Genomic DNA, 13999 nt, shown 5'->3' with positions numbered 1-13999 from the left:
CAAAAAGTGTTGAGATGAAGATGGATGAGCCAAGTTCCTTGACCACTGCATCTGAAACGAACACTGGAACTTGGCGCGAGGTGTCAAGGAAAATGATGTTAAGGAGCCTTAAGGATAGTGGTTGTAGGTAGGGTGGGTTTGGGGCCACAACCAACCTTAGGAATATTAACTTCGCTAATGCGCTAAGGCACATATATACTGCAGTAAGATTGGTGGTTCGAAACCCAGACAAGGAAAACGTAATATAGCACGAGGTGTCAAGAAAAATGATGTTGACGAGCCTTAACGATGGTGCTTGTGAGCGTGGTGGATTTGGGGGCCACGGCCAGCCTTGGGGCTTAAATGTCCCAGCCGCGAAACCAGGAACAGACATTTTGGTGTATTCGAATATGTTAGACACCTCGCGTCAAGTTCCAATGTTGCTTTCAGAGGCAGTGGCCAAGGAACTTGGCTCATCCTTTCTCATTTCAACACTTTTTGAGGCTGACGAACTTGGCTGCACTTTTTGCAACTCTGCTGTTTTTGTTCATATACCTAAACTACCAGAGTTTGATTTCAGATCGCCTCTTTATATAAGACTGATAATTGTTGTTTCAGTGTTCTATACTTTACTCCGTTACCGAGGTTATGAAAGAAGGAACTTTATGTTTGCACGGGCTCAGACTCTATCAAGATATTAAAGTTTGGCGTACATGTTTAATCTCCCTCGCACCTTAGGATACGGATTTTAATAAAAGTAGCATGATAATAATAATAAACGCTTGAGCCAAGCGTAACTACGTCCCGAAATTAATTTTTAACGGTTAAGCAGTTTTCCCGTGATCATTAGACAGAAAACGTTGAAAATACTATAGAGAATGACCCCCTACCCCTTTTAAAGTGAAATTTTCGATATACTGAGGCACATAGCCTTTCCCTTTAATAAGAAGTTTATGTATTCACTATCGTCTCCCACACATAAGAGGCCGTGAGATATTCTATTTTGGGTGTACAGTTTTGGCTCCTCTCCCTCTCTCTTTCTCTCTCTCTTAGAATACGCATTTTAATGAAAATATAGTAAAAGTTCGACTAGAGCCAAGTGCCAACCATGTTTAAAAATTCAATCGTTTTCCCGTGATGAGACAGATAATGTTAATGTCATTTTAAAGGAAAAATACTGAAATTGCCCCCTTTGCTTGCTTAAGAGATGAATTTCCGAAAACACTTGTATTTTAAAAGAGTTAAAATACCAAGTTTCATCATCCTAATATGAGGGACTCGTGAAATATTGTATTTTTAGCATGTATCTTAAACCCTTCTCTACTTCTTAGGATACGGATTTCAATGAAAGTGACATGATAAACTCTCGGTTTAGAGCACTACTATGTTCAGAAATTCATTTCGAACGGTTCATCCATTTTTCCGTGTTGATGAGAAACAACGTCAATTTGAATGCTGAAGGAAAAAAAAAATATTTAAAAAAATTCTCCCCGCCTTAAAAGCGAAATCTTCGGGAACGAAGTGGAATACGTATTTCATTACTTGAGTTAAGTTTACACATCAATTTCACATCCCAAAATTAAGCAAATCATTACATTTCACATTTTCTAAATAAATAGAGGGAAATGTTCGTATTATAGATATTGCTATCCCCCTCTCTCATCCTTCTTTAATAGCAGAATTAGAACACAGTTATAAACACATATTCTCTTACTTTAGTTAAGTTCAAATGTTAAATTTCTCACATCCAACATAAGCGAATTCTTGCGTTTTTTTTTTAAATAAATAAAATAAATAAATAAATAAATAGTAGAAATTTGAATGTTGTATAAACTGGCTCTTTCTCCCTTCGAAGTGGAATGTTGAAAACGCTACAACGTATTCGTTTATTTTTCGTTAAGAATTTAATGCTGAATTTCACACCACCTACTTAAACGATTTGGCATTTCCTGAATACATGGTGAGAAAATTTAATGTTATAAAAAACGACGCTTACTGAATGGTTCTATAATAGAGTTCTCTTGGAGGTAACATATTATAATGAGGAAAGGGTTCCTTTTGTGCGAGTGATTTTTAACGTTTCCTGTTGCACCGTTTTTCAGAACCTTGGTGTTGCAGAAGTACATAAAACAAACATCAGTTATCATGCATACATATAGAAGTAGGTCATGATTATTTATAGGTTCCTCATGCGCTTTATCCTAAGGTCTCTACGATGAACTTAAAATATCATACAATGAATACTACGTAATACGTTCGTTATTATATCGTAATAGAAATTAGTCACATTAATGATGTATGGGTTAAACGACAAAACATGATTTATTAATAGTAATATTGTTAGTGTTATGGTTAAAAAAAAAAAAAAAAAAAAAAAAAAAGCACCTAAATGTTTTCTCAGTCTAAATAGTTGTCCTAAAATTTGTAGTATCTTACCTTCACGTAACATATGCATAGAGAAAATAAGAGACCTAATATTTCCTTTATGCAATAAATATTTTCCTTTACATAAATGTGAATGTAAATTACATAATTTCTTTAATCTATGATTTTGTAACACTAAATTCTAAAAGCGCTATGTCTCACAAAAAATATTTCAAATTATCGTAAAATAAGGTAAACAGCAGTTATTTTTATATAGAACCCTCTGATCAAGAATCTAAAATTAAAAAATAAAATAAAATAAAATAAAAAGGTAAGTTTATGCAGTTAACATTGCAACAAATCCAAAGAGCTAAAGAGACCAAAAGACCATGAGTCAAGTTTCGACTTAGGTCTGACTCCCAACGACTACTAACAATTAATAGTAGAAAACCGCTGCAAAATAATAAAAATAAATGAATAAAATGAACTCACCAACACCGTCAAAAAGTAAATTGAAGACAGTCTGTCAAACCATAAAGATACTATTCTCATTAAACATAGGGTGCACAAGTTAGTTATCCTAAGTTTAACATGTCATTCTATCTTAAATCAGTGGCTCTAGTAACTTGTATATAGATAAATCCATGTTACTCTAAGTTACATTTGAAATTTGTCTTTATAATTCACTTATTCTATCCATATAGCAGATTAAAACATTACCGGCATTCAGCCGGTAATTGTAAACCCCGTTAGCTATATAATCTCTCGCATTTAAATATGCTACATTCTTTTAAAGACACTAATATATATATTACAGGGTGTTACAAAACAACACCAACGTTAAGGCAGGGTTTGCCCAAATGGGCCCAGCCCGAAAAAATTCAATGTTTTTTTTCGGGTTGGACCCACCTGAAAAAACCCACTTTAAAATCCACCTGGGTTTTTGACCTATTTGTTAGTATATTATTGGTACAACTAAGGTGATCACATGATTTTTTATCATATTTTAGACTTTCCTTGGGCGAATTAGAAGCTTTCACGTTAAGGTATACAACAACATTCAACGTAAGACCTTTATAAAGTTCTGAATGCACTAAATGAATTTAAAAAAAAAAAAAAAAAAAAAAAAAACTTACCTTAGCTTGAAATATTTATAGAACAAATTAATGTATGGATTATGCTTATACCCTGAAATAAATAAGCAATTTTGTACTTTAGAAAATATTTTCCGTGAATAGTGTGCTCGTCGACTTGGCCACACCAAGGGACATTATCACTCATACGTTTGACGGGTTTAAGGTCATAGGTGCCGGTACTAATAGTACATATAATAAATAGTACCGAGCGAAGTAGCTCAAGTGGTAGAGCGTCGGCTTCGCATTCGGGAGGTCGTGGGTTCGAATCCCGCTGCCGACCATCCTGACTGAGGTTTTCCAGGGTTTCCCTCAGTCCTATCAGGCAAATGCCGAGATGGTACCTACTAAACAGGTCCTGGCCGATACCTTCCCAAATCCTTTCCATTGTTATTGTTGTTGTTGGATATCCAGTGTAAAATGGCCTCTGAGCTGTATCTGGTGATTGTTAAATAAAAAAATTTTTTAAAAATTAAAAAAGTATGTAAATACATTAGTAAAACTATTAGTCTTATTTCTTACCTTTGATGTAAAACACAAGTTTCTTCAACTAAAATGTGGTTTCCCAACAATAACAATTTAGTTCAGTCATTAGTTGCTACTCTTCAAATAAGCATTCTATAGAATCAACACTAGCAATAGCGTAAAGATTCTTGTCAAATTTAAGAAGCTTAATGCTCGGGGTTCCGAAGACTATGTAACGCTTACTATTTCAAGTGCTGAATTTCCGTACTCATGGAAGTTTTGATCTACACGCCGTGAAAGAAGTGCTCGGGAAATTCCCGAATTAAACGCAGAAGGATCGGAAATAAATACTTCAACAATAAAACTATTTATTTTACGCTTAAGCCTGCCATACGTCCCGTTTTTGGGCCCGAGTGTCCCGCGTCTCCGTAAATTTAGTCGGGACAGGGAAATATCCCGTATTTTAACTCCGTTTCATTTCTGCTATCAATATCAGCTTATTCGAAAAGTGAAAAACAAAAAAATCTGACTTTGGTTGGGAATCCTGTAATTAGTGAATGAACAGTACGCTGTTGCATGTAACAGTTTCGAGGAAGTTATTACACCACTCTGTTGGACTTGAAAGCGAGCGAAATTTGCAATGCTACTTTTTCCATTGCATTTGATGGAAACTAGGATACTCTCCGAAACAAAGCTTTGAGTGTTTCTACATTTACAAACACAGGGAAGATGACTGACCTTTTCTCCAGCAACACATTAGGTAAGTTAACAAGAATTATAATCTTTTTCAGATGCTAAGGGGCACAGAATTGTGCTTTGGTCCAGGTCTTAGAAAAATGTAAATCTGGTCCTGACAATTACATACGACACAAGGACAAAAATAAGCTTTTCATCAGATTAAACTGACGAACGTAATTTTGGCAAATGCAGCCATGTAAATAAATATTGCTAAACGCGCGAAGAATATTGAAGGTAGATTGTACCCTGATTTAAATAATTTGCATGTTGTTTTCCTGTAAAGCATTTTTATAGCACATCTTAAGTTTTTAGGCATTTTCAGTCTGTACAATTAATTCCAGGGTACGAACAGAGAAAAGGAGCTGCTGCTTAGTGAACTTTCGCCTATTATATTCTTGAAAAAAAAATAATAAAACGAAAATCTTTTAGTTTTAGTCTCACGGTTATGCCTGCTATGCTCAAGATGACGGTGATGATGAGCAATGAATGAAATGACCGCATGAAGAAAGTGGGAGGAAACGTGAGAATCCTGAGAAAACCAACGCACAAGGTGTTTGTCCACCACGAAGCTCACTTGGCGCGAGCTGGGATCGAACTAGGAACCCCATGCACTAGAGGTGAACGCTCTACCACTGAGCCACCGCGGCCTATTATACTTTTGTTCATAACCAGACTACAGTTCATTGCACTGTGTTGGAAAGATGAGGGGGGGGTGATCTGAGGTGTCCCGTATTCTCATGGAGAAAATATAGCAGATTTATTTACGCTGGAAGATGTTAATTTCACATAAGACATTTTAAAACATTTATTTATTTCATACATAAATGGTATCTTTGTTTAAAATTAATAGACCCCTTTTGGTATTCATATTTGGTGAACGTCAGTCAGTCAGGCTTCTGGATGACTTGATCTACATTTGTTCGTTTGTCTGCCGAGCTCCTTCATGGCTATGCGGTTAGCGTACGCGTCTTCGGCGTGGGACCCGGGTTTGCTTCCCGGAGGGAGCTCATGTGGTTCGGATTCTACTTTAATCAGTAGGTCCCGTCTCATAAGCCTTGCTGCTGAAAGGGACGTTAAACACAAAATCAACTCAACTCGTTTGTCTGCCTCTACCATACACACTACAGGGTACAACATTCGGCCTTTTAAGTTAAAATTTTCAGAATACAAGCTGACGAGACACATTAAACTTCCTGTATAGATTTTGGCGGCATATCAACGTAAAATATCAAAATGGCGGCCATTTTTTCAAAACAGCGAGTATCCACGCTACGAAGCGCAATTTTCAGTCTTCTATGTTGAAATTTTAACGGTGGAAGCACGAGATATGCTAAATTTGCTGTATAGATTTTCTCGGCGATCGAATGTAAAATTTGAAAATGGCGGCCATTTTCTTCAAAACAGCAGTGAGTAGAAAATTGTTGCAAGTTGTAACAATGACAATCTTGAAATATAAATCACATTTTTAAGACTTTTACCCCAAAGACATTGAAATATTTCGTAAAAACCCGATTAAACCCGAAAAAACCCACTTAAATCCGAAAAAACCCATATGGGCCTAGGTGGGTTGGGCTTTTTCAAAAAGCCCGGGTTTTTTCAAACCCTGCGTTAAGGAGACGATTCCTGACACTAAGATAATTGAGCATTTTTGGGAATTATGCCCTGTAGGTAACCCCTTGCGCCCACATTATACACTGCTAAAATATGCATTTTTTAATTACATATATATATATGACTTTTTTTACGCTGATATGAACTGCCACTCTAATGTTTAAAATACGCTTTTTGACAGCTCTAGCTGTAAAACTATGCACTTTTCCCTATAGGTACAAATGACCGTTTTAAATTTTCTTCGTGCCAGGAATCATCTCCCAAATGCTGTTGGTGTTGAAACACACGGTGACCATCTGACCTATCTTCGTTTCGCCGATGACATCATTCTCCTCGCGAACACCAACACAAATCTGCAAGATATGACAGAAGAACTTAATATGAAGAGCAAGGAAGTCGGGTTGAAAATGAATATGTAAAAGACTAAAGTGAGTTCAACCACTCAGCAACGAAGTCAAGGATTCAAGTTGAAGATGCAGAATTAAAGAAAAAGAATACTTCTCTATTTGCGACAGAAAATATTCATGGTTGGCAACATTAAGGAAGAAATTATCGGACGTATTAAGCTAGACTGGAGTGCATTCGGAGGAACAGCTTCTTATGTCAATAAGTCTAGTGTAAAATTTTCAATGAATGTATTCTGCCTGTTTTGACATACGAATAGGGACGTATACATTAACAAAACCTGACATTTACCGTCTGTAGACTACAAATGAAGCATGGACAATTTTATGTTAGGAATCAGCCGCAGATAGGACAAGAATAGCATGGATCAGAAGAACAACAGGAGTGACAGATATTACCGTGAAAATAAAGGCACTGAAGTGGCAGTAGACAGGACATACTACAAGAAAAAGTAATGATCGATGATCAGAAAAAATTCCTGGCGGGAAACCAAGATGCAAGAAATGACCACGAAACGTCCTCATATTATGTGATGTGACGAAATGAAGTACTGCGGAATAACCTGGAAAGAATTGTTCAAGACAGATAGTTGTGGAGAGGAATTGGAGAGACCTCATGAAGCAGTAGATTGACAATGGCTCACTATTACCGTATATATAAACCTACTGATTTCCATCTGTTACCTAAGAGAGAGAGAGATTTTTAAACATTGTCCCTGTAACTAACATAGTCATCATGATAAAATATTATTAATCTACGGTCATGCTTTAAAGGGGGCGGGGGGGGAGCGTTGTTTCTGGTGTACGTCGTTTCTGGTTACAAAATGCTCATCTCAAGAAAGCTATTTTAATGTACCAAAAATTAAATGTTAAAACTACGAATTGAACGTGTCATGTGAAGAAGAGAAACATTCCACTTTTTGCCAAAATGAAGTGTTGTAGTCAATATCTACACACCCACTGCACTGAAGAATAAATTAACAGTCATGCGGTTTTGGTAAGTATTCAATGGCACAATAATACAAATTGAAAGAACATAAATATTGTTACCAGCAGGAAGGCTAGTTTTAATTTCTAAAAGTTAGATAAATGGAAATGTTTCCCTTCTACACATTAAATAAGGATACAGATTCTAATCTCTGCTAATTTAATGACGATAATATTTTCTACTTCAGTGACTGATTATCATATATTTCACTTATCTGTTTGCAATACTGTAATTATTCCTGGTTCTGTGTAGTGTGTATTGTATGTCTTGTAAAAACAAAACATACGTAGGAGAGGGGAAAACAAGCACCAATACAGGAGCTTACCGAAAATATAGCTTAGGCAGAAGTAAGTATTGTTTTTCAGTAATGCACTTGAAATCTACAGTTTTCTGAATTCCCACATGTATTACAATATTTGATAAATAACACAAGACATTTAATTACATATGTTTTACAACAATGCACATCATCATGAATATTTTCAATCTATCATATTGGTTAAAAACTACTGTTATTTTGATGATGCAAATATTACACTCATTCAATCTTTTATTTAAATTAAAAAAAGAAAAAAATACCTACCGTAATCTTATACCACTGAATATCACTATTACTTTTTGTCCAAGATAGCTCATTCACAACACTAATGGGCGACTTCTCTTGTGACCTAAAATGATATATACACATAAAAAAAAGACTGTTTAGTACACCACTTGAAGAAAAACTATTAACTTAAAGGACTAAAGTCTTACTTTCAATTTTGAAGATAATATTCATTTATAAGACCAAAAAAAGAAAAAAAAGAAAAATACTGCTCAAAACTTGACACAATTTTAAGTAATTAATTGAATCAAATTTTGTTCTAAAAAGTGAATTAATTCTGTACAGATTTTGAAATATCTCCTTAACAATAATAACAGTTTACCTTTCCATGTGACTTTTATAGTGTTCACTGCAACAACACTGCTACACATTAAAATGGGCGAACTATTACTCCTGTAGCTCAGAATAATTATATTCCACTCAATGCCCTTCTAAATTTCAAAGGATATAATGATACGCACCATATACACAGATGTACAATTATTGTGAAATTTTTAAATAATGTTAGTGATGCTGTTACTACCAAGACTTAAAAAATATAAATAAATAAACATATAAAAATAAAAAGCTGCCAGCCATGAATCAACGAATGTAATCCAGGTCAACTTTCATCTGTAATATGGTAACACAGGAACGTCGCCAGCTTAAGGATGTTTATATAGTAAGACACCGTTGTTACGAAATGCAGCATGAAGCGAACACTAAAACTGCTACTGAGACAGTGGAATTGATGAAACATGTATAAAGATACTTTTTATCATGTGCAGAGATATTCAAATGGTATATACGATTCAAAAATAATGTAGAAACAATTTAAGATATACTTAAGCTTGGACGTTCAATTTTTATTCACAATGACAAACTCATTGCGAAAATCACAGAAAGGATACAATAAACTGTTACTTGACTGTGAGGATGGTGATAGATGACGTGTTATGCAAATGGCAGTGTTAACGAGAGACGATTGGTTAAACTTAAGCGCAATACTTAACCATGAAAAAAGTCCCTTTCCAGTTTGCGCCATTTTTTTCTCTTTTTTCTGATGATCGAAGTTACCTGTGTGTTAGTTTGCAGAACACATCCTTCTTATATTTGACTGTTCCAAATTATAAAACATGGTATTTTTTCCATTGAGTTCTTAACTAAATGCAAAATTGCTGACTGGAGGTCGCTATTGTCAAACGACAACTGAGATTAAAAAAGGCTTCAAACGTCAAAAGCAACCGCAAATGCATCACCAGCATGAATTTATTCCTAACACATTAAAATGACATTGCAGATTTGTATTTAAATGTTAGAAACGCTTATGAAAGAAAGGATTCTCCGAGTCTAATTTGAGTATGCAGCAATATGACATATGCGTACAACAATTTTTGGCCTGAAAACGCATTTGTGTCAACTAATCATGCTATTCCCATATATGCCCCCTTTGCTAGTATATTTTGCTTCCAAATCTAAAGTTATCATTGAAAAAGTTACAATACTTGTCTCAATTTTTGTCGCGTCTTGCCTCTCCTTCCTTTAGTTCTTCGTCCGTGTCACTCTTAAGGGGGTACGATGTGTTCCACAGTCATAGTTCGGTTAGTTGGAAGTGTCCATTTTTATTTTATAACCTATTATTTATCAGATGTACACTTATTCTTTGTAAGAGCCGGGGTGGCACAACAAGGCGTTTGCCTACAAACTGGACGGCGACGTTCTATTGCTGATAGGAGTAGATTCTCTTTCCTACATCTGTCTAAATGTGACTCAGTTGTTCACGTAGCCTCTGTCAAATTAATATTTGGGAAACTTAGACGGTGGAGTAAATATAGTCGGAGCTTAGTACTAACCACATCATTGCCTGCATCCCTTGTCATGGAAGTGTAGTCCTACTCAGTTCCCGTCTTGTTCTACTCTCTCTCACCTGTCCTGTATTTCTAACTAATTCTATGGCATCAGTGGTCGAGCATTCACCTCTGGTGCATAGGGTCCCTAGTTCGATCCCAGCTCGCGCCAAGTGAACTTTGTGGTGGGCAAACACCGTGTGCGTGGGTTTCGTCGGGGTTTTTCCGTTTCCTCTCACTTTCTTCATTCCATCATTTCATTCATTTCTCATCATCACAGTCTCCTTTAGCCTAACCGGCATAAGCGTGGGACGTAAAACTCAAAGATTTCACTTTCATTTTCATTTAATTCTATGGCATATGAAACCCGGAGGTTCAATGCCGCATTCACATAAACTCTAAACTGACATATTCTTAGCCAACTGGATCTAATTTCTACTTTTTATTCCTATTTCATCATCTTAATATTGTCCTTTTATGTGCATCTAGGTCTTCCTAATAGTCTTTTCCCGATTGGGCTTGAATTTTGAATTTTGAAAACTTTTTTAGTTTCTTCCATTCTGGCTACATGACCTGCTCACCTGAGCCTCCATGATTTAGTGACCCTAACAGTGTTTGTAAACCGTATAAACTATGGAGTTCCTTTAACGAAGTTTCTGCATTCGCCATTTCCGTCCGTCTTGGGTCCGAATATTCGCTTTAGGATTTTATTTTCAAATACTTCTACTTTGAGTTGTTTCTTTAAAGTACGCGATCATGTTTCGCAACCGTGCAGTACAACTGTCGTTTTATATATTTTAAGCTTCAAATTCTTCGACAGAATTCGCAAAGACAAAAGACTTTGAGCTGAATAACTTCAGTCGCCACTTACTTTTTTCGTGGACATGGTTTTGTTCTAGGTTAATGTCGATTCTAGATACTTGAAAGTATCCATTTTGCCGAAAGTATTATTTTATATTTTAACATATCCATAATTTGTAGTATTGTGGTCACGGCGAACTTCCATGTATTTATTTAGTTTTCTCTGCATTTACTTCTAAACACATGTCTCTACAGGCGTTTAATAAAAACTTTTTTTTGTTCTAGTATCATCCTCTATCAGATTTACATCAGCATAAGACACAAATAACCTAGTGAGTGACGTTCAACTCTATGCCCTGTTTGCTATATCTTTAATTTTTCTTATAGCGTATTCTGGAACAAAACTGAATAATAATGAAGCCGATGCATGTCCTTGTTCCAGGCGATTCTCGACGTCAAAGCTCCTGGGCAATTATTTACCTACTCAGACTTTACTTTCGGATTCATTTAAACACGTCTTAATTAATCTAATTAGCTTTTTCGGTACACCAAATTTGGTAAGTGTTATACTACTTATTCTTTATAAGTGGAAGTAGATCCTCTATGAGAATCTTATTCTCATGTGTTTTTCTGGATCATTGTGGAAAATAAACCATGTTAGACCTTTCTTTTCATGTAAAGAGTTTCAAAATAACTGAAGCTACACTGGGCAAGTGAAAAAGAAGAAAGTACAAGATAAAAATGATGTAAGTCGTAGAGTAATAAAAGAAATAAAAGAGAAAAAGAAATATCACACACACATACTTAAGAAAAAGCCTTTCTGTACTATGACTACCTAAGTAGAAGTTTCTCCTTTCTGTGTAATGCAAATTACATTTTTCTAAAATACTAATTAAATTGTCTCTTTATAACAACTAGTAACAATAATAACGTAAATTTTTATCTCAGACAATAATTCTGATGCAACTATTCCCACCATTATATGTTTTGAAAAATGTCTGTTGCGTACATACCTATAACCCTAATCCTCTGTGATACCCAAAATATCACATGTATTTTGTAGGCCTAGAGTGGGGAATTAATAATCTTAAAGAATGTTGATACTGAAAGAAATCATCATTGCTTTAATTTCTAGTGTTATAAACAATTTTACTTGGCATTGTTTTCAATTATCTGAGAAATCTATGATATCTTGTACACTGTAACGATTTTAGAACCAAGATAGATCAAATAGTTCTTTTCATAAATGTATATGCCTATTCTAACTTTCAATTTCTTAAACGGTAACCAGACTTATTGTAATTTTTATGTCAATCTATGCCGGAAAAGCGATTTCTAATATTGAATATATTTCTACATAGTTTAATAATTGTACTTATTGCTATTGTTACATAAAGCTTTCTTACAAACATTTCGTCCTTGCTCTCTTCTTTCTACTCACCTAACGGACACATCACGTATTAAAATGTTCACTTCAATCTCCTATATTAAGCTTTGTTAATTAATAAAAGGAAACTGTCTCAAATTATGAATGAAACACATATATAATTTATATATTATATATTAGTATTAAAACTAATACAGTTTCTTGTATGTTATTTGACAGTATCGTACAGAATTAGAATCACCCACAGGTTAAATTTCTATTATACCTGGACAAACATAACATAACTACACATACTGGCAAGTGCTCTATTACAAATAAAAAGTGAGAGGACTACCTTTTGGTACCGAAGTAACTACCGGTATTTATAATTGCTCTCAGGTAAAGACCGACGTTCCGAAGTAATTATGCATAGATAATTTGGAATTCATGCGTAAATTCTTATTATTTTCTCCGTTATTTCGAAATAAAAGGCTATTCGTAGCTTTCATTTTATTCTAAATACATGAGTTTATTGTTCAATTTCATTCAGTTTATGGAATAAATTAAGAGTGTAAGGACAGAAATGGTGCCTTTCTTCCTTGGTAAGAAAACCCTTGTTTTCTCTGCATTTTATTTTTAGAGGCGTTTGCTTTATGACTGTAAATCTTCTGCATGTCCTTTGACTGAAACTTGTCATACAATGCATTTCGGGTAAGCATGACGTAACGGAGTGATGCAGAAGATTTTTATTATTATCTGTTCAAAATAAGAACCGAATTGATTTAGAGCAAGACGTCGTTACCCTGTTCCCACATCATGAGTATTCCGCTGAAGCATTCTCTATAATTATCCTTTCATTGCAAAGGGCAGTTAAAGCGGATGCCTTAACAGAATACTCATGATATGACAACACGGTAACACCTCTTGCTCTAAATGTCAATTCGTTTCTTATTTTGAACAGATAATAGGTAAGCTTCTCAAATATAAAGCCTGTGGCATACTCCACTGTACCGTCCTTTGATTCATGGAGCATACCAGTAAAATTTTTGAACGCACTACATCATGCTTCGGAGTATGAGCATTTTATATATAATATTTCTTTTTACATTCTATTTTACTGTTTTTATGCACTTTATTAAAAACTTACATAGAATTAGTTGCGTAAAGACATTTACTTTGGGGGACAAACGTTGCTGCACTGAGTTGTTCGCATAATAACATTGCAATTGTATTCTTCTTGTTAATATTCCAAGTAATATTTCCGTGTATATTTTTCTACATTGTGTACATGTAGAAGGAAACGGAAGGCAATTTTGGTTGAAAATAGGCAATTTAAATCCCGAGGAGACAGTTAGCTAAATCTTCACATCACACATACTCTAAATGACAGTTCCATTTTACGTATACTGCATCTTGTTTCATGTACTGAAGCTAATCAAAACCTGGGCTCAGGACAGTTACAACTTCACATTTTCCTGAAAATTACCACCGAAAGCAGGGCTTTGGTACCAAAAGATTAACATTAATGCTTTCAAGCTGTTATTCTAAGCTCTTTTATTTGAAAACAAATAAAATAGTTGTGGTTTATAAAGTACTTAGACCATTACAGAAAGCAGAGACGAGAAAAAAAAAAAAAAAAAAATCACTCTTCAGACAGAACAAACTCTCATACTTGTTTACACCCTGTTTCAAAAAGAATAGGGGAAGGTAGTACACAGTG

The 13999-nt window shown here is 35.0% G+C and overlaps 1 protein-coding gene across 2 annotated transcripts in view; it reads right to left on the bottom strand.

Annotated features, from left to right (window-relative positions):
- LOC145694955 (uncharacterized) overlaps window positions 1-13999 on the bottom strand; it is a 229111-nt gene that overhangs the window by 162718 nt on the left and 52394 nt on the right. For both annotated transcript variants that reach the window (XM_081771761.1, XM_081771760.1), the window contains exon 3: window positions 8266-8350. In XM_081771761.1, coding sequence (XP_081627887.1) covers window positions 8266-8350 — 85 coding nt within the window. The remainder of the gene's footprint in view (window positions 1-8265; window positions 8351-13999) is intronic.

This window comes from Thermobia domestica, chromosome 9, assembly GCF_964235325.1.
Source record: "Thermobia domestica chromosome 9, izTheDome1.hap1.1, whole genome shotgun sequence".
NCBI lineage: Eukaryota > Metazoa > Arthropoda > Insecta > Zygentoma > Lepismatidae > Thermobia > Thermobia domestica.
The sequence above is the reverse complement of the archived record's forward strand: the minus strand, read 5'-3'. Positions and strand labels throughout refer to the sequence as shown.